Source organism: Apaloderma vittatum, unplaced genomic scaffold (genome assembly GCF_000703405.1).
Source record: "Apaloderma vittatum isolate BGI_N311 unplaced genomic scaffold, ASM70340v1 scaffold6789, whole genome shotgun sequence".
In the NCBI taxonomy this organism is placed as follows: Eukaryota; Metazoa; Chordata; class Aves; order Trogoniformes; family Trogonidae; genus Apaloderma; species Apaloderma vittatum.
This window is the reverse complement of record NW_009736873.1, coordinates 6068-31298: the sequence shown is the minus strand read 5'-3', so window position 1 is coordinate 31298 and position 25231 is coordinate 6068. Positions and strand designations below refer to the sequence as shown.

The 25231-nt window shown below is 46.4% G+C and overlaps 1 protein-coding gene across 1 annotated transcript in view; it reads left to right on the top strand.

The window, feature by feature from the left end:
- The window catches only part of XPO5 (exportin 5), a gene marked incomplete at its 5' end in the record, with an annotated part of 29727 nt that extends 4498 nt beyond the window's left edge, over positions 1-25229 (top strand). Inside the window, 25 exons of the mRNA XM_009877122.1 lie at positions 609-687; positions 1134-1233; positions 2760-2843; positions 3243-3368; positions 4626-4716; positions 6181-6309; positions 7088-7203; positions 8104-8259; positions 8684-8725; positions 9327-9434; positions 10784-10983; positions 11489-11588; positions 12487-12668; positions 17501-17601; positions 18692-18788; positions 19314-19450; positions 20072-20169; positions 20647-20693; positions 20901-20995; positions 21970-22032; positions 22552-22634; positions 23666-23773; positions 23953-24090; positions 24256-24420; positions 24964-25229. Of these exons, the coding sequence (XP_009875424.1) occupies positions 609-687; positions 1134-1233; positions 2760-2843; positions 3243-3368; positions 4626-4716; positions 6181-6309; positions 7088-7203; positions 8104-8259; positions 8684-8725; positions 9327-9434; positions 10784-10983; positions 11489-11588; positions 12487-12668; positions 17501-17601; positions 18692-18788; positions 19314-19450; positions 20072-20169; positions 20647-20693; positions 20901-20995; positions 21970-22032; positions 22552-22634; positions 23666-23773; positions 23953-24090; positions 24256-24420; positions 24964-25104 (2786 nt within the window). The remainder of the gene's footprint in view (positions 1-608; positions 688-1133; positions 1234-2759; positions 2844-3242; positions 3369-4625; positions 4717-6180; positions 6310-7087; positions 7204-8103; positions 8260-8683; positions 8726-9326; positions 9435-10783; positions 10984-11488; positions 11589-12486; positions 12669-17500; positions 17602-18691; positions 18789-19313; positions 19451-20071; positions 20170-20646; positions 20694-20900; positions 20996-21969; positions 22033-22551; positions 22635-23665; positions 23774-23952; positions 24091-24255; positions 24421-24963) is intronic.
- Between the last annotated feature and the right edge of the window lie 2 nt (positions 25230-25231).

The following is a 25231-nucleotide window of genomic DNA, read 5'->3' as shown; positions in this document are numbered from 1 at the left end:
CCTCCTCAACTCCTCTGGCTCCCCTTCATTTTCCTCTTATTCTCCTATATAGTTCTTTGGATTGAGCGATGATGTGTTTGCCCTTTTATTTTAAGAAACAAAATGCAGATTTCACTGCTTATGTTAATGCTATTTAGCATGGGTGTCATGCCATCAGCAACTATTGGGACCCTCTCCAACTTTGGCACCCACCTCCCCTCACAGTTTTAAAGCTGAAGATCCTCATTGATTTCCCACACACACACACTGTACAGCCATGAAATGGGAAATATTGTCACCGGCTGTGTCATCTGGCAGCTCAAAGAAATGACAGCAGGATCTAAATGGGTGATTTGACCCGTACATTCACAAGCAGCTGCCTCTAAGTAACTAGCCAGTCTGCTGTGAAGAAGAGTTAAAGTCTCGGGGTCAGTTTTGGGGTTTAAAGTTCCTGTAGTGGTATTGCTTGGGGAAATTTCTTTTTCTGTTCCTCAGGAACGCCTTAGATTTTTTGGCAAGTTCTTCCTGAAATAATCTGTGGCCTGTAAGCCCTTCCCCTGGTTGTTCTGTTCTCTTCTGTTCTGTTTGTTCCATTGAGCTAATTGCAGCATTTGGTGTATTTTACACATAGGGTAAGCTGGAAGATCGGAAACCTCTGATGGTCTTGTTTGGAGACGTTGCCATGCACTACATTCTCTCTGCTGCTCAGTGAGTACCATCCAGCTGCTGTAATGTCACACAAAACTGCATATAGTAAAGTGGCTTTGTAGATGTAATTTGCAACAGATATTGCTTCTTGACTACAGGAAGCTGGGCCTAGGTTAGGAGAGAACAAAATCATCCTGTCTTTTGCAAAACCTTAATAACTTCAAGTTTATTCAAATCCCATAATTGAAGGACAAAGTGATAGAAGTATCATAGCTTCCCCAGCTTTCTATTTTAGCTTGAAACAGACCAGCAGGGACTCTTTCAGAAGGGTGAGATTTTAAATGCCAGTAAAGCAGTTCTTGATAATGGCAGAAAAAATCTCACTGCAATAAAATGAAATAGCTCTAGTCCTCTTTTTGTCTGCAAGATAAGTACCAATATGCTTGTTCCCTACAGCGTGAGTAACTGTGATCTTTTTTGTTTGTTTGTTTTCCCCCCCTTCCCAGGACAGCAGATGGAGAAGGCCTGGTGGAGAAGCACTATGTTTTCTTGAAGAGACTTTGCCAAGTTTTGTGTGCATTGGGCAGCCAGCTATGTGCGTTACTAGTAAGTCTCTGCTAATACCACCGGCAACCCTGGTGAGGCTAGTTTTTGGGGCTGGGGGTGAGGCAACACTGATCTAAGGCAGGACCAGGGTTCTCTCTGCACATTTGGTATCTGTAGGGTTCTCTCCGCACGTTTGAAAAAGGCAGAAATGGCTCTACTTGCAAGTGGGGTAACTGTATCCTAGCAAGTCACAGGAACGGAGAATGGAGAGGGACCCTGACTGATTCCAGGCCTCTGCTGTCATCAAGAATCATCTCCTGTAACCTCTGTAAAATGCTCAGGCTTCATTGAGAATTGGTCATTTCTTGTGCTGTCTCCTGCTACAGAAAAAACTCCAGGAAGTTACTTTGTGTTTAGGAGCCTTTTAAATTTCCTTATTAATTTTAACTTAAAGAGAGTATGCCTGCTTGTTCTTGTACGAAGATTGACTCACGCTGAAGAAGGAAACGGGTTTTGTTTCGGCTGTTCACCTTTTCAGTGCTTGGTGTCAATGCTGAGATGAAGATGCATGTGGATGCTTTGTGTGCCATGCTGGGTGCTGAATTCCCACTCCCTCCATTCAGCACAGTGCTTCTTCAGCAAAGGAGGCAGACTGACTGAGAGATGCTGTTTGTGGGGAGACTTGTACAGGCAGCCAGCCTGTACCAGTGCTACAGCAAAGTAAATTGTCACAGGGAGGGAAGAAAAAAACAAACCCTTTGAGAATTTATCCCTGACAAGAATGGACAGCAAACAAAGGGCATGTCATTGCTTTCAGTGACTTCACTTGCCATTAGGCAGTGGGAGCTGTTAGTCTGTGATGAAGTAATGAGATGAGGATTTGAGTCTGCTCCAGATTCACTCAGGACAGGTGACAGTAAGCTGTAGTGCTTCAAAACAGGGGTCTTGAGGACATGGTTAGTGAGGAATCGCGAAACCTTGAATTTATAGTGTAGAGTAAAACTTATTTTCCTGACAAACTTCCTAGAAAGTTACTGGTAAGAAACATCCATATGTTAAATGCAGGAAACATTTGGAGTGATGAGTGTGAAATCATCTGGGTGTATTTGCTTGTGAAATTCTGCAGCCTGCACCTGCAAATTGCTCCACTTCAGTTCTGTTGGGTGGGCTTGACTCAACAGAAGTAAAATTGTGATTTGTGACAGCAGCAGCAGCTGTTATGAATTTCGTTTTAATGAAACTCCAGTGTCTGAGAAGTCACACTTCCATAGAATCGTAGAATTGTTTACATTGGAAAAGACCTTTTAAGATCATTGAGTCTGGCTTTTTTCGCTTCAGTAAAGGGTGGTGCTATCTCCTGTTCCCCCAGGCTGGTCAGAAGAACTTGCTACTCCTCCTCAGGCTATACTGTTCTCAGCAAAAAAAACCACAACAAACCAAGAGTTGTTCAGTGTTTTCGTCTCTGGTCTTTTACAGCATATGGCCTTGCAACGCAGTGCTCCTGCTTTACCCAGAGACATATCACTTGTGGGCCCAGCATGACACAGAGTTAGTGTTTTGTCTGAAATTGTTTGTCTTCCAAACAGGGCTCAGAGTCTGATGTGGAAACACCAGCCAACTTTGGAAAATACCTTGACTCGTTTTTAGCCTTCACAACCCACCCGAGCCAGGTACGTTGTAAAGGGCTGAAAGTCTCATATATGTGTATGTAAGCATGTGTGAATGCATAATTGAGCTAACTTATAGAAGACTGCAGAACTTCATCAGCCACGTATTATTCTCCAGGCTCTTCCTTACAGCTGAAGACCTGGAAGGCAGAGTGGTTTCTTCTCCATTACGGCCCCTTTAGGAACAGTGCCTGACAGAGAGGTGCTGAGTAGGAAGTGCAGAGTTTGGTCAGCCCTAATATTTACTTGGACACTTCTGGTCTTCTGGAATTTTGGGTTGTGCTGGCAAGGTGCCTTGGCCTCAACTGAACAGTCAATGTAATATGCTGTTGCCTTCTGATAGCAACACTTAACATTAGGAGTGAAGTTTGCATCATTGAAATCCTCAGTTCTTTCCCTCAGTTTCTGCGCTCCTCCACCCAGATCACATGGGGAGCTCTCTTTCGGCATGAAGTTCTGTCTCGAGACCCCTTGTTGCTGGCAATGATTCCCAAGTATCTCCGTGCATCTATGACCAACCTAGTGAAGGTATGTAGGAACTGCAGCCAGGTGGGTGTGAGAAGGTGCCTAGGTGACCATGAGTTGTGGGGGAGGAACTACATTTTTATTGTGTCTGCCAGAGACATGATCTCCAGGCCACTGAACAACTAGATCTGTCTCAACATTTTAGTGTCTGCTCTTTGCCTTCAGTCTCCATCTCCTTGCAGCTGGTGTTTAGCTGGATGGGACTTCCCTTCCTTCCCGACTGTGGTGGTTTTACCCTGGCTGGAGGCTCTCTGCCCCTCAAAGCCACTCTCTCACTCCCCTCAGCTAAACAGGAGAGAGAAAATATAATGGAATGTACCAATTACCGTCACAGACAAAACATACTCTACTTGGGGAATTAATTTATTACCAATCAGAGCAGGTCGATGAGAAATAAAAGCAAACCTTAAAAACACTTTTCCTCCCTGCCCTCCCTTCTTCCTGAGCTTAGCTGTGTTCCCCATTTCTCCACCTCCTTCCCCTGAGCGGTGCAGAAGGATGGGAAATGAGGGTTGCAGTCAGTTCATTAGATGTCTCTGCCGCTCCTTCCTCTTTAGTATTAGGACTCACACTGTTCCCCTGCTCCAGTGTGGGGTCATTCCCACGGGAGACAGTTCTTCACAAACTGCTACAGTGTGGATTCTTTACATGGGGTGCAGTCCTTCAGGAACAGCCTGCTCTAGCATGGGTCCCCCATGAGGTCACAAGTCCTGCCAGCAAATCTGCTCCAGGGTGAGCTCCTCTCTCCATGGGTCCTGCCAGGAGACAGCCTTCCCATGGAGTCATGGCCTCCTTCAAGCATCCACCAGCTCTGGCATGGGATCCTCCATGGGCTGCAGGTGGACGTCTGCTCCACCGTTAATTTATGTGGGGTGCAGGGGGAAAACTTGCCTCACCATGGTCTTTATCATGGGCTGCAGAGGAATCTCTGTTCTGGCACCTGGAGCACCTCCTCCCCCTCCTCCTTCACTGACCTTGGTGTCTGCAGAGTTGTTTCAAATTCCCACTTCTCTCTCTGGCTCCAGTAAGTCTGGCACAGTAACTTCTTTTTCCCATTTCTTCAATATGTTATTCCAGTCGTGCTGCCACTGTCTGTCATGGGCTCGGCCTTGGCCATTTCAGAGCTGGCTGGCATTGGCTGTGTCAGAAATGGGGGAAGCTTCTAGCAGCTTCTCACAGAAGCCACCCCTGCAGCCCCACCTGCTACCAAAACCTTGCCGCACAGACTCAGTACACTGATGTTACCTGCTCTGTCTCCAGGTGGGCTTTCCCTCTAAAACAGACAGCCCCAGTTGTGAATACTCCCGCTTTGATTTTGACAGCGATGAGGACTTCAACGCCTTCTTCAACTGTAAGTTACCATCATCCTGTGTGGACGCTGTTGTCAGTGCCTTTCCTTACTTTCAGTTGCTGGCTGAGCTCGGAGCCTACCGTTTCGGCTTGGCAGCTTCCATTTGTGTCTTGACTCTTTCAGACTGGGTCTTGGAGTTAAATCATTGTAGGATTTTCCTGTGGTGGCTCAGGCATTTCATTTTATTTACTTTTTGCTACTATTTTGCTTGCTGGCCAGGTAGGTGGCCTAGTAACATTTGCTACCTAGTGTCAATGAAAATGTGCCTCTTGGTCATCTGGAGGAGGAAATGTAACAGCCCAGAGTCCTGCTCAGGTTCGGAGACAAAGGCAACGAAAGACTTTAAATGTCATTCCAGTAAGAAAATCTGTCTTGGCCTTGCTGAGAAGCTTCTGGTTCAGTACGAATAGGTAGGGTTGAGCAATTAAAATAGCCACATGTAATCATGATCTTAAACCAGCAAACAGGAAACTCTGGGTATTAATAATTTTATTTTTCCTTTCTTTGTGTTTTTTACTTCCCAAAACTGAGGCTGATTGTCACTGGCTGGTATAATTTGGTACTCACTAGGTGGCTGGGATATTACTTACGTTCTTACTTTTTACATTTATGTTTGAAGATTTTAAGTGTTGCAATTTTTTTATTGCTTATTAGGTAGCTTATTTTTAACTTAGTGTAATAAATCTGTTTGTGTGGAAATGAAAAAGTAGCTAAATTCACAAAGTCAAAATTTGAAGTTGTTTTAGGGAGTTAAATTATATTGAAAGTATTACATATCATCATATAAGAAAATGCAGCTGATTTGAACACACAAAATAAAATTACTTGATAGAACAACTTCTTTAAACAATGCAAGTTGCATCTGTCGTCAGCAGAGCTGATTCTTTTATGTGGTCGTGTATTGGAACATTTTTGGAACAAACAAACTTTCTGTTCTGTACTTTGCTTTTTGAAATTGAAAATAAGATTTCTTTTTTTGGTATTATTTTTTTGAGATTGAATTAGTTTGTCAGCCTAGAATCTGAATGGATTTAAGTTGAATAATCTAGAAAAAATGTGTTTAGCTGAAGGAAGTGGTAGTTACCAAATGCTTGTTCTCTATCTCAATATCTCAAAGTCTTTTGTAAACAGCAAGCATGTATAGCTTGAAGATTTTTTTTTTTAATGAAAAACAGAGGCTTAATTGTAGTAAATCTGGATTTAGCATAGACTTTCATAATTCATACTGCATTTTAATTACACTTCTTAAAATGTTAACCCATCATTTTTTAGTCCATTTAAATTGCTTCCAAAATTGCCCATCCTGTTACACATAGTTTACTGACTGTACCTGAGCTTACTATACGGCTATTGCCAGAGCGTCAGTCCAAAATGTTCCCAAGTCTGCAGAGTTGCAGGTGAGCTTTGGGGAAGGGCGCATTTGCAACATCAGCTTGTTGCATGGCCTCTCATTTTTCACTGCAGCTTTCCGAGCGCAGCAAGGAGAGGTGATGAGGATGGCTTGTCGTCTGGACCCTCGCACAGGCTTCCAAATGGCTGGTGAATGGCTAAAGTACCAGCTCACAGCTCCTGTTGATACTGGACCCATGAACTGTAAGTTACCTGGAAAAAAAAATAGAGATAAGGGATGTTTTGGGTTTTTTTTCAAGCCAAGAAGAAACTTTTTTCCCTTTCTTTTCTGTCTCTTCCTTTTTTTTTTTTTTTTTTTTTTTTTGGTAAGAGGAAGCCGGTATGACTAAGTTTTCAGTCTTTTAAGGTCTTTACAAGTTGAAAACAAAATCAAATCAAACCTACCACAAATTGAACTCTTTGCAGTCTTTGTGAAATAGCTAATGTAAAACCCCCAGTTCCTTCTTTCCATCCCCCAGATCCATCTGCAAAACAGATGCAGCTTCCCCTCTGATACAGTTTTAAAGCTATTTGGGCCTTACTATGTCTGTAACATATTGCTTATTTTTGTCCAGGAAGTTCTGCCTGTCTAGCAGACCCCTATGTCAATCACTTTGCTTTCCTCATGTGAAGGAAGACTTGGTGCTCTGCCAACTCACTCCGAGGGCAGCCCTGCCTGCAGTGCTGCGTCTCCACATGTGGTCTCCCTCCTTTTCTTTTCCCTTCTGTGATTTATTGGTGTTGCTCCCTGTAGTATCTCAAGGGTCAGGCTTATGTCTCGGGAGCCTTCACCTGAATGAGGTAAATCCCGTGGGAGGACCTTAATTGCTTCAGGTGCAGCCCTGCAGGCATCTGCAGGGAGAGCTGTGTGACTGAAATGCTTGTGAGTACAAAGATGTTGCAGCAGCGCAGGAGCTTACCAGCCTGCTGTTGTGCATGTGAGGAGGAGCATGGTGAGAGCTCCAGTATTCTCTTCTTTCAGCTAAAACAGGCGAAGGTCTCTGCTCCATCTTCTCTCCATCCTTTGTGCAGTGGGATGCCATGACCTTCTTCTCTGAGAGCGTCATCAGCCAGATGTTTCGAACCCTGGATAAAGACGTATGTGTATCAGATTCTCTTGCCTGCTCTTCTGGCTAGTTCTAGGTCGACATGAGTTGGTTTTTCAGCTGTGTTGTCCTTGAAAGGTTTGTAGTGACTGCAAAAACCCAGATGGTTTGGTGAGTGATTCTCATGAGGAATAGTGACTTCTTTTTAGATGGGACCAAACTCATACTGTCTTACTCAAAGGCACGTCTGAGTTCTGGACACTATGCCATGAGAAGTCACAGGAGAGCACTTGAGTGGCCTTCTAGAGAAGGACTGCTTAGGCAGAAATTTCCTAAGTCTGTTCTAATCCCCTGATTAGTTTGGGGGTTTTAATTTAATTATTTTTTTAAACTTTTAACTAAATGAGAGAAACTCGGGAAGTAGGAGATCGGATGCAGTTTCTCTCTGCTTTTTGTTCAACAGCAGATGAATCAGAAGGAAAGGTTTATTTTCTGTCTGATGTACACTGATTGGATTTCTGTATTAGATTTGGCTGCTCATGCACTTCATATTTCATCATTCTAATCACAGTAGCAAAATTATATGGGTTGATATAGTTGACTGTGCTGAGCAGATTCCATGCTGGACCAAGAGGAGAATCGAGAGAGGAAAATTGCCTTTCCTGGAGATGCAAGCAATAGCGTGGGGACTTGAGAAAGATGTCTCAAGACTGCCTTGCCAACAATGGCAGTGCTGCCATCCTCTTTCTCTCGGCAAGTGCGTGTAGCACACAGTTAAACTGAGGCTCTTACCGCTTCTCTTTTCTGCTTTGAGAACAGCCGAGAGGCCTGATGTGATAGCAGCAGCTCTGTGGCGTAGATCTAGGAGTTGTAGGCTGTGTGCAACAGGCTGAAGCACTGATCGTTGCCTCATTTTTTACTTTCCTCCTTCTTTCCCTTTGCTGCCTTTTAGGAAATCCCAGTGAATGATGGCATAGATCTGCTCCAGCTTGTCCTTAATTTTGAAACAAAAGATCCTCTCATCCTGTCCTGTGTGCTCACCAACGTCTCTGCTCTCTTCCCATTTGTCACTTACCGACCAGAATACCTACTGCAAGTACTTTCCAAGGTAGGTACTTGCAGACCCTGCTGAAATCAGGTGGGTTTTTTGTGGTGCAAGGCCCTTGTACTAAACTGCGGAAGTTAATCCTCTTGGCGTTACTGTCAAGAAAGGGCTGTCCTTTGTGTTAAAGGTGGGAAAAGCCAAGGCTGAGTCTCATCCGAGAAGAAACAGTGTCAAATAACACAATTTTTGCAGTACATAACCTTAAATTGTAACATTAAGTGCATGCTCTGGCCAGTAAACACCAGGTTTTATTTCAAGGCCTCCCTGTGCTGATCATTCATTTTTGCACTTAGTCAAGGATTCTTCCTTGACTTTAGTAAAATTGCACTAAAGTTTTATGATCTGTTCCTTGAGCTCAAAATAGACATGAGTGCTAGATATTAACAAATTATCTGAGTTTTTGGATTTTTCCTCCCTTTTCTCACAGCTATTTTCTTCGGTTACCTTCGAAGTTATAGAAGAAAGCAAGGTATGTCTGAATTATTGCCTGCTAATGAGCTATGACAGTTGGATGAAATTGTATTTGAGAGGACGCTGAGTTTGAATACTCTGCTGTAGTAGGTTTCTTAAGTATAGTCCTGCTCCTAGAAAGGGCTGGGGAGTAGAGATACAACTGGTGTCTTCTTGGTGGACGTAGCCTAATAAGCTTTGGCTCACAGAAGGCCACAGACGTGGCTTAAGGTGAGTTCACTTAGTCCCCCGATCTGTGCTGGCTTTCCTGACAGTGAAATCCCTTCATTAGCTGTGGGTAATTATCAGTAGCTCGTGCATGGGTGGCTGTGACAGATAGCTGTAAAGCCAGCAGCTACCCAGAGAGTGCTTGGAGTCTTGGAGTAGTGAGTAAGATCCACGGCACCCTCGCTCCTGGAGTACAGCTTGTTCAAATGGGGGCTTCTTGAGTTGGCTACGGCTCCAGAGGAAATTTGATTGTTGCACGATTGATTGTGGTGGGAAGGGTGTGGAAATGCTGTTTTTGCTCTGTACTCAAGAGTGCAGAGAAATGTATGTAATGCATTTGTCTCTTGAAGATACCCTGCATTTGTCTGAACTTTTCTTTTGTTGCATTGAAGTTTGTTATGTCTGTCCAGGCTCCTAGAACTAGAGCAGTGAAGAATGTGAGAAGGCATGCATGCTCCTCAATCATAAAGATGTGTCGAGATTATCCTCAGCTTGTCCTGGTATGTAAATGCAACCCTGTCACGAGGAGTCTTGCCTCAATTCCAGTTGGATTTTGTGGGATCTTCAGCTTCCTTGGCTTGAGCTTCTGTTTTTCCTCTAATAAGAAAAGTTACTGCTGTGCAAATGGCAAAGGTTTTTTATTCCGTGTGTCTTCTTTCTTCCCCCCCACCCCCTGAAAAACTTTCTGGCTGAAGATTTGAGTTGTAGAGTGATGACTTAAATGAGAAGGTGATGCAAATGCAAAGAGGATGAGGAGAAGAATGGAAGCAGCACTAGGTTCATTTTATGGGAATGTTTGCTAAATTTCTATTTTATCACTTGTGGTAGTTTAAACTGATTCCTTAGCTGAAGATGCTAGCAATTACTAATCTCCAGACTTTGTTCTGTTACTTAACAGAATGTAGGAGCAAGAGGAAAGTATTTCTTTTCTGAATTAGCTTGAGAAGACTAAAAAAAACAAAACAAAAATGTTTAAGATCTTGGGCTAGTGTTTTGTTTGGTTTTGCTGAACTAAACATCCTGCATGACACATGCACAGCTCTGAACTCCTTTCTTTAGTGGTGTTTGTGTGCAGTGGATTTAGGATTATGGGAGCACCATAGGACATTGCTAGTTTAAATGAAGACTTTTTTAGGATGCTAATTAAGGTAATTTAGGGGTTCCATTCTGCATTCTGCAATAGCTGCTGAGAACCAGCAGGACTGTTTTTGACCCACTCTACTGGTCCTTGAACTTCAACTCCCCCTTTCCTATGGCCAGCCGGGTGTCCTCATTGGAAGAGCCAAGGGCCTAGAACTGCCCCAAAATATATTTAGATGATTTTGCTCAGGGGCATTCTTGCTAATGCTTACAGAAAGTTACCAGAAGACATGCTTGTGACTAGAGTGGTGGAGGAAACTCTGCAGTTCCTGTGGAGGTAGTGATAACCATGTGAGTCATTATCAACCTAGTTGTGAGCAAAGAGATGGAAGAGTGCTAAATTTGGCACTTTGGAGCCAAAGGAGTGACGTACTTTCTGTGAGCCAGTAAAAACACCAGACCTATGTTGAGGTGTGACACTGCTGTAAGGGGTGACTGCCTAGAGGAGAGAGATTTCTTCTGCTTATTTTAGTCATTCTAGTGACTAAAGTAAACTGGATGCAGGATGATGATAGGAGTAAAAGAGGTTATTTTAGACTGAACGCTCCGAGAAATTTGAGAATGAGGAGTTGGCTGTGTGGAGAAAAGGTAACTTAGATGTGCTTCTCCAGCCATTCTGCATAGTACGCTACAACCCACCTCTGCCTTCCCCAGTGGCCCTTCTTCACACAAAATGTGTGACGCTGTTCTACTTGGATGTGTTTTCTAGCCAAACTTTGAGATGTTGTACAACCACGTGAAGCAGTTGCTCTCCAATGAGCTACTCCTGACGCAGATGGAGAAGTGTGCTCTTATGGAGGCCCTTGTCCTCATCAGCAACCAGTTCAAGGACTATGAGCGGCAGAAAGCTTTCCTGGAGGAGCTCATGGCTCCTGTTGCTGGCTTATGGCTTTCGCCAGAGATGCAGAGGTATGGATCCTTCTTCTGAGCTTTGAGCTGGAGGTGTTGCAGAGGGAATGTTGTGCCCAATGAGGGAATCTGCAAATCACATGAGGGTGGTGGGGAGCCTGGGGACCTCTTGTGGTCTGGGCACTCATGGTGGTCATAGCTCTCATGTTCAAAGCATTTGCAGAAAATGAGAAAATATCTCTTTTCTCACTTCCAGGAGAAGCGAGGAAGCTGAGCTCTCCTTACCAAAGCTGAGGTGTCCTGCAGGCCTGGGCAACTGGGCATGCATCAGCATTTTCCCCGCAGGGCTATCTTCCTAGATTCTGAGGTTTTAAGTCCCTGTAGCCCAAGAGAACTGGAGATGTTTGGAGACTGCACACACCTCTGGTGCTTTTAATCATTTTCCTCCCAGCTAGTCTCCATAGCCTGCTTTATATTTGGTGTGATGTTTATTGCCAGTGCGAATCTCTACTCAAATTCCCTGGTACAAACAATAATCCCCATTGCTGTCTTTTGCTGCTTCCAGAGTCCTCTCAGATCCTGAAGCCTTTATTTCCTACGTGGGTGCAGACAACAAAATTGCTGATCCAGTGTTGGAAGATCCTAGTGGCCTGAATCGCTCTAGAGTAAGTATCATTACCAGGAGAGGTGTAATCCTTAATGAGATGGGACTTGCCTCCTTCCATCCCCCATTTCTGTGGCGATTACACACAAGATCTCTCCTGATCTTCTGTCTCTTTAGGGTGCAGATCAGTAGGTTTTTCACATTGCGGAGTAACAGGCTGGCTTTTGCCTCTAAGCTGCAGTAATGAGCATGTAGGCAGTGCAAAGGCAAATTATTTGGTAGCGAGGCACCCTATTCCCAACTCTGTGTAGTGGAATTTGCTTTTGGAGAAACGGTTGGTTTACATGATTTTTAAAAATATGATGCAGTGAGTTGTGCCTTTTGAGCCAGGCAATATGGAAAGTGTCATGCTGAGACTGCAGCATGGAATATATTTAAAATTTATCCAAGGAGATTCATGTTGCTTGAGTTCTTAGTGAAATGTCTTTACTTCTGGGACAGACTGCACATGCAGTTGCTGTCTTTAGATCCGTAGAAGATGGTGAAATGCAGTCCCTAGAGCTGTGCTTGTGATTTGGGACTAATTCATCCCTGTGTCATCACAGATCTCTACATCTGTCCCAGCATGTGAAAGAGATAAGGACCTGATGGTGTAGACCTTCACTTTTGGAGGCCAACTACCTGGGTGTTGCATACTCATGAAACCATATGCCTTGATACTTTGTCTTATTGCGAGTTCCTAGGCCCTCCTGCCATGGCCAAGGGTCACTGAAGATCACTGTAGCACGATCAATTGCTCCATTTCTTAGTTGCAAACTCACCAGTTTGTTGCTGTCACCAGATCAGGCTCACTGTAGAGCGTTGTCTTCGAGATGGGGTGATGGTGGGTTTCTCCAAAAACCGATTTGTTCAGGTTGTGCTCTGGCTAAGAAACACTTTCTCCACATCTCTTGCTGCAGATAAGCTTTTGTGTGTACACCATTCTGGGAGTTGTGAAACGAGCTCGTTGGCCTGCTACTACTGAAGAGGCAAAAGCTGGAGGATTCTTGCTGGGATACATGCCCAGTGGAAGTCCAATCTACCGTAATCCCTGCACTGAGCAGGTCCTGAAGCTTCTTGACAATTTACTTGCTCTTATAAGGTGGGTCAGGTTGACTTGAAATCCTTTATGTTGACTTAAGAATCTCTGAAAGCCAGACTGTGATAAATACATGGAATGCTCAGAGCATGTTCTCCCAGTGAAGCCAGTGGGAACACAGGCTGGTGCAGGTGCCCGAGTACTGTTCCTGACTGTTCACAGTGGGGAATGGCACTGGGCACTGGAGCCTTTTGAATGTTCATTGGCCTGACCTACAAGAGTCCATTAAAGCCAATGGGAGCTTGGTCTGGGGTTGCCTCCCCCACCTCCACTGCTGTAAATCTGCCACCCAGTTAATCATTTCTCAGCTAACATCTCTACTCTGCCCTCAGCCCCTACAAGGCCACCTCTCCAGTCACCACCAGGGCAGTCCCAGCTCTCATCGCATCCTGTTTGCGTTGTTCTCTCTTCAGTGTTAAATTAAGCTGGTTGTGCTGAACTTCAACACCAGCTTCCTGAAGCACTGTCTGCTACTGAAAACAGTGGATGCATACTCTCGGGCTGTTGCTACCTTGCAGTGCCTCTCAGCATGTCACTCGTGTTGTGTACGTCTGGGGCAGCAAGAGGAGGGAGCAAGAAAAGGCAGAAAAGGGGAATCCTGAGTAACACTGTTCTCAGAATTGTAAAGGCGTGATCTCTCTCAGGGTAACAGCTGACACAGGGATTTTGCCAGGTTTGTGGGGCAATTTTGTGAGCTAACACGATGTGTTATGTCCTTGAAAACTTTGTCTTTGGCAGGAGCCTGTTGGGAAAGAGCATTTTCAGATCCACTTCAATTTTCCAGCTCCCAGGTCTGTGAGGAAAGGGGCCCTACTAACTACTCAAGCTCTGTCTAATCAGGTGTGTGTGGTAGTTGCTGAGCTCCAGACTGTGCTGCTTCCAGTGAGAAGCAACATGCTGGACTGACAGGACAAGCACACACTGTCTTGGCCCACCCCGTAGCTCTGCTTCTCATCGCAAAGGTCTGTGTAGCGCAGTGGGTGATACTTGGGCCAGTGAGCAGGGTGATGGCAGGTTATGGCTGCGGACTTGTGCTTGAGGTGGTTTTGCCTTTTATCCTGGAAGACTGAAGATCCTAACTTTTGGGAGAGGTTAGGTAGAGGTAGCTACGTGTCATTTCTTCCAGATCCTGGAGCATGCTCCATACTGTAGGAGACCAACTAAACCAGTGCCCAAGGTCTGAACAGGCTGCATCAGACAGACTTCTTGCCTGTGCAATTGCTGTTCTTGCCAGAGCTTACCATTATTACAAACACTTGGGATTTCTGTTAGAAAAACCTAGGAGGCTATTGTCAAACTCTGTCCCTACCTGTAAAGAAGCAGGAATTCTGTGTCTGCTTGTTTACCACTGCCAGGAAGACATGAGCTATGTTCTTTTGCCAGTTAGTCTCCATCTACATAAAGGAAGAGGGTCACAGGCTGTTTTTTGAGATAATGCATCTGTGTTGTTCAAGTATTTCCCCTGCAGACCAATATCTTTTCTGAGCATGTGGTAGTAATGTACATGGAGTGGCCTGTACTTCACTTGGAGATATCCAGGCTTTTCTTAAGGCTGGATACTCGAACAAGAACAAGGGAATGATGTATTAAGAGCAGTAGATCCTCTACCTTGCACCTTTCCTGGCTGCTGCTGGATGTAGAGGCCTCTGTGTGTGACAACAGCAGTTGTGATAGTTGTTCAGTGCAAACCATTAATGATGCTTATATCTTTCTGGAGAAGTTGGAGCTTGTGCTGTGGAGCTTCTGGTGTGTTTTTTGTGGGCTTGAGTGCCTTTCCCATGTACTGCTTCCTCAGGCCCTCTTTTAATATGGATTACAGAAGAGAATATGAGATCTGTAGGAGCCTGTCAGTGGCTAGGAAGTACAGGACATGAGGAAGGCTGGCTGGCAGAAAAGCTGCCAGTGTTGAGGGTGGCTTCAGAAACGCAGTCGCATTTCTGCGTGGGGATGGGTGCTTCTCTCGGCTCTGTGCCCTTAGGCAGATTTCTCTGGGGATAAGCAAGGTCCAGTGTAGCTCATGTGCTTGTGCAGGAAGCAGATGCGTAAGTTTTCACGGATTCTTTTGGTTACTGTAGGAGCAGCATGGATCCAACTGAGCAGCTGAATTGAGCACCAAGTCAGGTACCAGTATGCCAAAAAAGAGGGTGTTTTGTAGGCTGAGCAGATGCGTCTGTTGCTCTCTGGATAGTGTGGCATTCTTCTGCTGTGTTTGCAGACAGCAGCGAAAGTTGTTAAGCCATTGGGTCTTTGCCAGGGTAAGTAGCTTGAAGCATGGATGAGACTTAAGAGCTGAAGGATTGAGAAGGAGTCCACAGGGAGAAATCAGGTAGTTTTGAGTGGCATCTTTTTGTGCCTACCTCTATTTGTCTCTATCTTGGTACCTGTATTTGCCAAATTATTTTGAGGTTGCTCTGTTAATCACTTAACAGCTTTCTGAGTGACCATTCTGTCCTCCGTGGGTACTGTATTTATCTAGGTGCTTTCTAGCTTCTGGCTTAAGTTGTTCTCTCCTGAATTTAAACCCAAATTATGATCTCCAGCCACCTTTAGAAAAAGGTGCCTTTCTAGAGTTGGTAGATGCATGAACTGATTGGCACAGCACCTTTACTGTGATGGAATTTGCTCATGTTTTGTTACAAATGAACTGGTCAGGCTCAGCAGATGTTTTGCGTGGACAAAAGCTTTTTTGGAACTCCTCTTGACGAGATGCTGATATATCACCAAGGCCTTAATGCTGGTGAAAGAATTGTTGGATGGACATGAGTAGTGTGGGCATTTTCATTGTAGATGGCTCCAGTTTTGGATAAAGATTCCTCAGGCATGGACTGTCCTAAAGGGCTCATCTTCTGGCCTTCAAGCCCATGTCTCTAGACATCAAACACTTTCCAGCAGAGCTGTGACCATCGCTGAAAATCCCCCAAGTCCTGCCATATTCTTTGCTTGGCTTTTCTGATGCATAAATGTCTCTTGAGTTTTCTTTTTCCCATGTTCCTCCTGTGTGTGGGATGTCCAGGAGTGCTACTCGCTGCCAAGAGTCTCAGTTGGAACATGCCTAGGGATTACTTCTTCATCATGTATGTGGGCTGTTGGATACTTTTTTTTAACTCCCATGGGGAGCAGCTGATTTAGCCGTTTTCTGTCCTTTACCACTGGGACCTTGCTAAAGTATTAATTAGGAGATTGGTCTGCAAGTGAACGTCTGCCCTCCCAGCTGTCAACCTTCAGAAAATACTCCAAGAACTCTGAAACAACTAAGGATCGTGACAGTTTCAGGATATGACTGTCTGGCTCCTCCTGCTGGGGTTAGAGCAGTGGGATTTCAAGGTTTACTACCAGTTCCGCAATCCTTGGGTTCACCTCACTGCTCTTCTGTCCAGCATGAGGCAAAGCCAGCACTGGCATGGAGCTGGCAAGAGATATTCAAGAGGAAGTGATTTTAGTAGACAGGTGTCAGGGTAGCCTTAAGCAGAAATGCACAGGTTTTTGAGTCAGTGAAACATTATCCAAACTTTTGTAGAGGCTGGGTTGCTCTCTGGCCCATCTTGGAGAAGTAAAACCAGCTTGTGCTCCCTTTGAGGCCTGTTGCATGGTGTTAGATCCAGCCCAGAATGAGAGTATGAGTCGTTAAGAGTCATTTGTTTAGCTCTCTCTTATGAAACTTACATACTTGCCTTCCTCACGTGCAGTGAGCAGGAAAGTATTAAACACTTGCAGAGAGAAATGAGATAGTTGCCATTTCGGAACTAACTCAGGCTCTCTGCAAACTCAGGCAGATGTCACTGCATCAGGGTTGCCAGGATTGTGAACATAGACCTTCCAAAAAAAAATCTCAAAAATCATTAAGACATGAGTGAAAGCTGAGACTCTGGAGAACATTCTGAGGTCTGTCCGTGCTCCCTTCCCCCAGCCATTCCCATGTACCCCCCTGCTTTGGGAAATGCTGCTCTAGGGGGAGATACTGAGTTGCCCTTGATCACCTCTAGCAGCAGGTACAATGGCATTGCAGTTTTGGCGGAGGCTGCAGGATTTGTGCTGTGTGCAGCTGGCGACACCCAGAGTGGAGGTCTGAGGTCTCAAAGGAGAGAGGTAGGTGAGAGAGACACCCCCTGCCAAATCCAGCTCTAAGTGTCAGTACCCTGGCTAGGAGGAGGCCCATTTTGGCCTGGATGGCAAGAACCGGCCACCTGTGGCTGAATTGGTGTCCCTCACAGAGAGCTGATCATGGCCGCCTCTCGATGACGCGGAGTTGTTCCCAGCTGGATGTCTTGTCCAGGGGGCACGTGTGTCTGCCACGAGTAACATCTGATCGGACTGATGTTCTCCCTAGAGTCCCTCCAATGCCACCTGCCATTCTGGGGACTGTGACCCATCCCTGGGGGGCAGTGTGTGTCTTCTGGAGCTGAAAAAGCCCCCTCCTTCTGCAGGGGCCTTAGGTACAGAAGATCTTTCAACTTTACAGAACCTGTGTCACGTCAGTTTTAAAAATATCTTCTCTGATCCCTTTGGCCAAGCTTATAAGCTGTTGCCAGCATCGACTGGAGAATTTCTGGGAGTTTTTACTTGCAGTGCTTGCAAGGGGTGGGGTGAAGTGGAAGAAGTGGAAGGGGCAGCCAGGAGATTCAGGACATGAGGTGGAGTCACTCCATGTCTCTGTTGGGTCAGCTTCCCCCATATCTTTGCAGGTGGGGAAGGGGGATCCCATGCACACGTGCTTGGTCTCGCCTTCCTCATCATCTGCCTCAGGAGCTGTTCACAAGCTGAAGGAGAGGATCCCACTATCAAGGGCAGAAAGGGTTGGCCCACATGAGTGTAAACTGAGTGCTTTTCTGTTTCAGGACACACAACAATCTCTACATGCCAGAGATGGTGGCTAGGCTGGGGGAGACGTTTGCCAAGGCCTTAGACATGCTGGAGGTGGAGAAGAATGCCATCCTAGGTAAGGGGCTTCTCTTCGGGAGAAATGTGTGGGCAGATTCTCAGAGGTATTTGAGGTAGAGGTCCATCAGTAGCAGTGGAATTGAAGAGAGGCTGGAGAGCCAGCTTCTTGATAGCATTTGCAGCTCAGCTATGGTTGGAACCTTCTGAAATTAAGAAATTAAGTAAGTTACTGGTCTCAGACAAAGTGGTTTCTTCTGCAGAAGGATACCCTACCAAATTGTTTATCCCAGCTAGATGATGGTCTCCGCAACATGACTTTTCAGGCTGGAGAGAGGAGATGCTGTAATTGTCTGCCTTTGAGCAGAATTGGTGCTCAGCAGGATCTCCGAGTGCTGATGCAGAGATGTGTCCTGGAAGGCAAGAGCCAAGCACTGCAGTATGACCCTGTCATTTGTTTCCAGATAGTGTATTAGAAAGAAGCTTTTGGAACCCACCTTAAAACAGGGCTGAGCTTATGAACATAGAAGTCTTTCCAGTCAAGCAGAAGTGTGTGGCCTTTTGGGTAATGTGTGGACCATGACTCTGGAAATTGGAGTTTAATTTCAGGTTCTGACAGACAGTGAAATATTTTGGGGAAGTTGCTTTGTCTTTCTTATCTCCATTTCCTGTCTATAAAATGAGGAGGTGCTTCCTTTACTTGTTTTCTCTGTCTGTGAACCTCTGTGCATAAAGCAGCAGGGCCTCGATCTTTGCTCTAAACTTTTTAATATCATAGTTCAGCAGTAGCTTGTGTCCTCACAAAGACATACAAACCTGAAGACGTGGGCTGTAAGAGGAGCTGTACAACTGTCAGCTTCACTTCTAACCGGATTCTGATAGCTCAAATAAGTTTTGCTTTGGAGAAGTGTGGGGGATATCACAACCTTAGTGCAAACACCTCTGCAGTGGGTACGACAGACCTGAACTTGACTGACCTCTGAGGGGAGGCTCTTCTTTCCCAGGATTGCTGCACCTCTTCCCATTCAGCTGCATGTCGATCATGTCAAGTGCTTCCCTTGCTGCACTGAGCTGGCTGGGGCCTGCCCAGCACATTCCAAAGGTGCGCTGTGGTCTCTCATTGATGTAGCTAAGCTTATTCTTTCCCACAGGTCTTCCTCAGCCCCTGCTGGAGCTTTATGACTCTCCTGTTTACAAAACAGTCTTGGAAAGGATGCAGGGCTTCTTTTGTACCCTTTACGACAACTGGTAAGAGCACCCGATATCCCCCACGCAATCCAGCATTGCACAGCTGGAGCAGTAGGCTGTTGCCGGGTGTGACTTCTCGAGTTATACTTTTCATGTGAGCTGTATCCTACAATATCTGAGTACAAGCTGCAGTGGTGAACCGTACTTGGTGGTTGTAACTTACCACATACACATGAAACACAGTCACTGGAAGTAGTACCTCAAAATGCAGACCTGCTTTTAGCTGTTCTGCAGTTACGTAGTCAGAGTAGAGCACTTATCTGATATCTGGACTAGTTTGTCTCTCTGCCACTTTTAATCATGTGTCAGGATACATCAGTATCACGAAAGTGCGTTTTAGTGCTTAAATGCTTAATTCATTGTTCCTCTGCAGGTATCCTAGAAAAAAAGAGATACTTTGCTAAAACTCCTCTATAGACATGGCAACTGTCTAATCTCCAAGTGATACTACTTGTAGCCTTTGCAGGCCAGAGGCATGTTACCTGTTATTTAGCAGACTTGCAACTAACTTGTTTTTTATTGAAGTTTCCACATCCTGGGAAATGCAGGCCCCTCCATGCAACAAGATTTCTACACTGTCGACGGTCTTGCCACCCAGCTCCTCAGCTCAGCTTTCATCAACCTCAACAACATTCCTGATTACAGGCTGCGTCCCATGCTGCGTATCCTTCCATCACTGTCTCAGGCCAGACAGGGAGGCTTTGAAGGCGTAAATTGAACACCTGCATCATCTTCAGTATGGCTAAGCCCAAGAAGGGTGATGAAGGAGGTGAATAAATGGGGATACACCTGGTGTGGATGAGGTGTGAGTCCAGGAGGGCACGAGCAGAAACAGTAGTGCATGGGCTCACAGAGGATAAATGCAGAGGATTTGTGTGGCCCTGGAGGCACCGTGAGAGTTGCGTAATGTCTTCTCGGGCACAAGGGAGGTCAGACACTGTAGGAGCTTGGCTGTAAGGTATCTACCTAGACTTTGTGCTTATGTGGGAGACCATCTGGATTTCCCAGCCCACTTTTTAGGGCTGGATGTTCCATCTCACAACTAGGAAGTGGGTGCTAAGCACCCTCAGCTTTTTCTGCTAAACTGTCAGGGAAGGGGGCTGAATACCTCATGCTCTTACTGTATAGAGATGCTACTTGTGAGTTCAGGGATGTGAGAAGATGGGCTTTGAGGTTTCTGTCACTTTGCCTCCCAGTGGAATGGGCTGGTTTGAGCAGTGTCCTGCAGTCTCCCTAGCAGCTGGCCATGTGTGCTGGACCTCTTCCTTAACTGGCCTATGTAGGTGTCTTTGTGAAGCCCTTGGTACTGTCCTGCCCTTCAGAATACTACGAAACCCTTGTCTGCCCCATGCTGGGACCACTCTTTACCTACCTGCACATGGTAAGAAAACAGCTTGTTCGACACCTTGTTTGACCCAGACTCCTTGTAGCGGCTGGCAGCAATGTCTGAGAATGTCTCTATCTTCAAAGCCAGCACAGACAAGTGCCTTGATGCAAAATGATTTTGATGTTGTTTGGGGAGAGCTCTTGAGATATGTTGAACCCTGGCTGTTGCCCAGCACCCCTTGCTGTGAATTCAAACCTGTGGATATTGATTCCCTGAGAATTTTTGTGGAGGTTTCTGTGTGTCTCTCATTTTCCTGACAGCTCACTTAGATTCCTAACAGCCAGCACAGCCACAGCATCTTCAGCAGAGGTGGTAGCAGTTCTTGCCCCATTCAAGATGAGGCTCGGGATGAGAGCTGTGTTTAAAGCTCTTGTGCGTCGCTTCTATCACCACTGTCATTTGGGCCTCTTTGCGTTGTGTCCAGTGTGCTTCCTTAGGAAGGTGTTGAATCTTCCCTTTTGTCTTGAACAGAGGTTGTCTCAGAAATGGGAGGTGATCAGCCAGCGGAACATGCTCTGGTAAGTTTCCACCCCTTGATATGAGGGGGAAATGGGGAGTGGAGTGGAGCTTTGGGCTTTACAGGGCCCTTTGCCCAGGGGACAGCTCTGCCACCACAGGGCTGGAAAACACTGTGTTTGCCCTGACGGCAGCTCATTCCTCGTGCTTGAGCAGAGGGCATTCTTTAAGACATTGGCTCCCTTCACACTAAAACCCTTTTTCCTCAGTGAGGATGATGCTGCAGATGACAACCCCGAGTCTCAAGAGATGCTTGAGGAGCAGCTGGTCAGGCTGCTGACCCGAGAAGTCATGGATCTCATCAGTAAGTGAAATCAAACTAGGTCCCCTGGGGTATTTGGGAAGTTTGCCCTGGAGAGGAAAACAGGAGTATCCAATGTGCAGTAAAACTTTACTATAATGGCCATTAGTATTTAAGATAATCCTTAGAAACCATGTGTGAAACAACTACACCTACCAAAATCTTAGCCAAAACCGAGTAAGACAAAACAGGAGTATCCAATGTGCAGTAAAACTTTACTATAATGGCCATTAGTATTTAAGATAATCCTTAGAAGCCATGTGTGAAACAACTACCAAAATCTTAGCCGAAACCTAGTAAGACATCAATTAAAAACCTTCAGAAGGTAATTTCTTCCTTTTATTTTGTTAGCATTTAGGGCTCTGTGGTTTTGGCAGTGTCTCTATAGGAGTCCAGCCCTCCTTTGGAATCTGAGTTCTCCCTTTCTCTGCCCTGGAGCCCGATACAGGGCATCAATTTGTGGACAAACCTGAATGTAGAGCAGTTTTGGTCCTGGCAATTGCCATGTCTCTAGCCAGACAAAAGGGAAGAGTCCCTCCCCCAAAGCAACCTCCCTCCTTTGTGTTCCTCTTCTCACACGTGGTGTTTTTGTCAGCATGGCTTTGAGCAGAGAAGTTGGGAGAATTGACTCTGCAGAGATGACAGATCCTCAACCTTCTGTCTCCTTGATTGGCCTTGTTGCCTTAAGACGGTGTTCTCAGGTTTTGGGCTTCACATGGTTTTGCATATCTCTGGTTCTCAGTAGTCTGAAGCGGCCACCGTGCAGCAGGTTCCACTGTGGGTGGATGCTATGGGTGGGGTGTTCCAGCCTTCTGGGTAGTGCAATATTTGGCTTTCAGATTCTTCAGATGCTCTGTAAGAACTGGGGGAGCATGAAGCAGCTGTGAGCCCGTCAGAGTCTGTAGAATAATCTCTGCATGTTCTGAAGTAGCGTCTTCCCCTTTTCTGCTCCACTGACCTGCGACTGTTTTTTGCAGCTGTTTGCTGTGTTTCTAAGAAAGGTGTTGAGCATAACACTACTGCTGCTGTAGATGGAGATGGTGAGTAAATGCCTACCTTTGCCTTTCCCGCCCTCGGTTTATACAAGCACTTTTCCATTTCTTCATGCATTTCTTGAGGGACAGGCAGACCTGTTGCTGGCAGTTCTGTGTGAGTGGTACAGGTTTGGTAAGAAGTCTTCAGCTCCATCCTGCCCAGTGTGTCTGGTGGCTACAGAAAAATCTGGCCTAGCCTAGGAAGAAGCGTGCTGCTGTGTAGGGTTCACAGGTAGCATGTTGGAGCAGCTGATTCTTAAGGTACAAAGAAGAGGGCGGAGGAGAAGAGGGTGATATGCATGGTCTTCCTGAGAGCTGGTGTTTGGAGAACTAGTTGGGTGCCCTTCCTGCTCTACAAAGGGTGAGGTGTTTTCTGCTTGGAGAACGATGTTCTCGCAAGCTGTGGCAGCATAGTGAATCTGTGAGTGTCTCCTGGTTCCAGCTTGGTTCTCACTGTGCCTCCCTGTGGCTCCCTCAGTCCCTGGGAGGCCACGTTCACTGCACTGCCTTTGCTCTGTTGTGCAGATGATGAGGTGATGGCCACAGAGGTGACTCCCCCTGCCAGCGCAGAGCTCACCGAGCTTGGAAAGTGTCTGATGCAGCAAGAGGTAAGAGCGCATGCTCTGACTTCACCATCCCTTCTTTGTACTCGTCATCATGCTTGTCTGTGGTGCAGCCAGACTGCTGCAGAGATCTAGGGTGCTGGAGCATTCCTCAGTCCGAGAATCTTCTCTCTTGGGAACATACATGTCTTTTAAGGGCCGTATTAACAGTTGCAGAAGCCACACAACAAAATGGGTGCTGGGATCAAGTATAACATGCAGCTACGGAGTTTCAGCCCTTCTGTGGGTGAGGCCCTGGGCATTCAGCTCCCAGGGCTCCCTGGCTCTGCCTCTATCCTTGGCTTCAGCCTTCACACAGAATCACAGAATCACAGAATTGTTGAGGCTGGAAAAGACCTCTGAGATCATCAAGTCCAGCCTATGACTCAACACCACCACATCGGCCAGACCGCGGCACCGAGCGCCACATCCAGCCTCTCCTTAAACACCTCCAGGGACGGTGACTCCACCCTTCCCTGCGCAGTGCATCCCAGTGCTTGAGCCCCCTCTCCGTGAGGAAGTGTTTCCTGAGATCCAACCTAAACCTTCCATGATGCAGTTGCTTCTATCTATTTAAGAAACAATATGAATTTAAGAAATAGATCTATTTAAGAAGCAATTTAAAGTGTATCTATTTAAGAAACAATTCAGCAGCTCTTTTTTTCTGTAAAATCTGCCAGAGTTGGCATAGAAGCCACAGTGTTAATATGACCTACTCTGCAGAGTGCCTTCATCCTGATACCTCTGTATTCCTTCTCTCACAGCACACCTCAGAAGGTCCTGCAGAAGCTTTTGCAGTGAGTTGAGAGTAGCGGCTGATGGGAACCCATGGGTGCTTCAGGAGATGAGGGGAGGAGGTTTGCTAGATGTTGGTTCCTCATGGCTATGATGGTGCACACTGGGTGCCTTTGAGCACTTTCAGCTGGAGCAGCAGCAGCACATGGGATCTCAGAAGATTGCCCCAAGTTGCTCCTGCAGAGTCCCTAGATTGCCTCTTGACTCCCTCTGACTAGTTTCCCTCTCTGACTCCTTTTCAGGATGTCTGCACTGCGCTGCTGATCACTGCCTACACATCCCTCTCCTGGAAGGACACTTTGTCCTGCCAAAGAACCACAACACAACTCTGCTGGCCGCTGCTCAAACAGGTACTTCTGGGAGGAAGAAGGGATTAGTTCTGGCAGAGTTGGGAGAGGAAGCTCTGAATGTAGTGAGAAGCAAAGCTGCTTCACCCCGGGCAGCTTCTCCCTCAGGAAGACGGAGCTGCTGCAGAAACACAGTCATGTATCTGTATCCTGTGTCTGTGCTGACCGTGCTTCTTCCCCAGGTGCTTCCAGGAAACCTCCTGCCTGATGCTGTGTCTTGGTTTTTCACAAGTGTGCTGAAGGGCTTACAAATACATGGGCAGCACGATGGCTGTATGGCAGCTCTTGTCCACCTGGCTTTCCAGATCTACGAGGCCTTGGTGAGAAATTCTGCTCCTTTATCCAGATGTCAAGTTGGCTGGGGACTGGTGGAAAACTAGTCCTATGCCCGCTTAGGTAGGGGCAGAGGCCAGTGGCCCCCTGAAGAGGGCAGAGCTGCTTCTCTGCTCTTAACAGAGCTGTGTTAACCCTGCTCCTCCTTGCAGCGCCCTCGTTATGCTGAGCTGAAAGCTGTCATGGAGCAGATCCCAGACATCCAGAGGGACTCTTTGGAGCAGTTTGATTCAAAGCTGCTCAACCCAACACTGCAGAAAGTGGCAGACAAGCGCCGGAAGGATCATTTCAAGCGTCTCATCGCGGGTTGCATTGGGGTAGGTGATATCATGGAGGAAAATGAACCTGTGTCATTTCACACCTGTACCCTGCAGGAGTGATGGGGCAGCAAACCTGCCTGCTTCTCTCCAGCTGCGCCAGTCCTCAGCCAGGAGACTGCTGCAGCGTATTCTGTTTGTTCTGTCTCTCTCCAACTTGGGGGTGCAGCGGGGATGGCAGCACAGACTGAGCCGCCTCTCAAGCGATGACTTCTCACCAAGAGGCAGGGGGGACCTTGCACAAAGGGTGCCTCGAATGGGGAACAAGGTGTTAAAATGTTCAAATGAAGCTTTTGGGTGGTGCTGGGCTTTTGTGAGGATGGTGGCATTGGAGCCTGGTGGTTTTGAATTAGAAGCTGGGGGAGGTGGTGCACTTGTGGTTACCTCAGTGCCCTGGCACATGGAAGGACTGGGCCTGAGATTCCCTAAAATGCACGTATGGGGTCTGGGCCTAGGGATTGCTGGCAGTCTGGGGTCTGCCCCTGAGCTGAGTGGGGGTGTGAATGCAGTAACAACTGATGCCCGCCTGTCTGTCCTCTGCAGAAGCCCCTTGGGGAGCAGTTCCGCAAGGAGGTCCATATCCGGAACCTCCCATCTCTCTTCAAAAAGGTGAAGCCATCATTGCAGACGGATGTGCTAGAAAATGAGGATGGAGAGGCCCTCACTGCACTCTTTGAGCCCTGAGCCTGGGATGCTGCAACCATTTCCTGCCCTACCTTATATTTTGTCTCTCCTCATAGTAAGCACATTAGATTCTCCTTGTCATCGCCTCCACAAGCATTTGTCTGAATAAAGCCCCTTACAGGTCCTG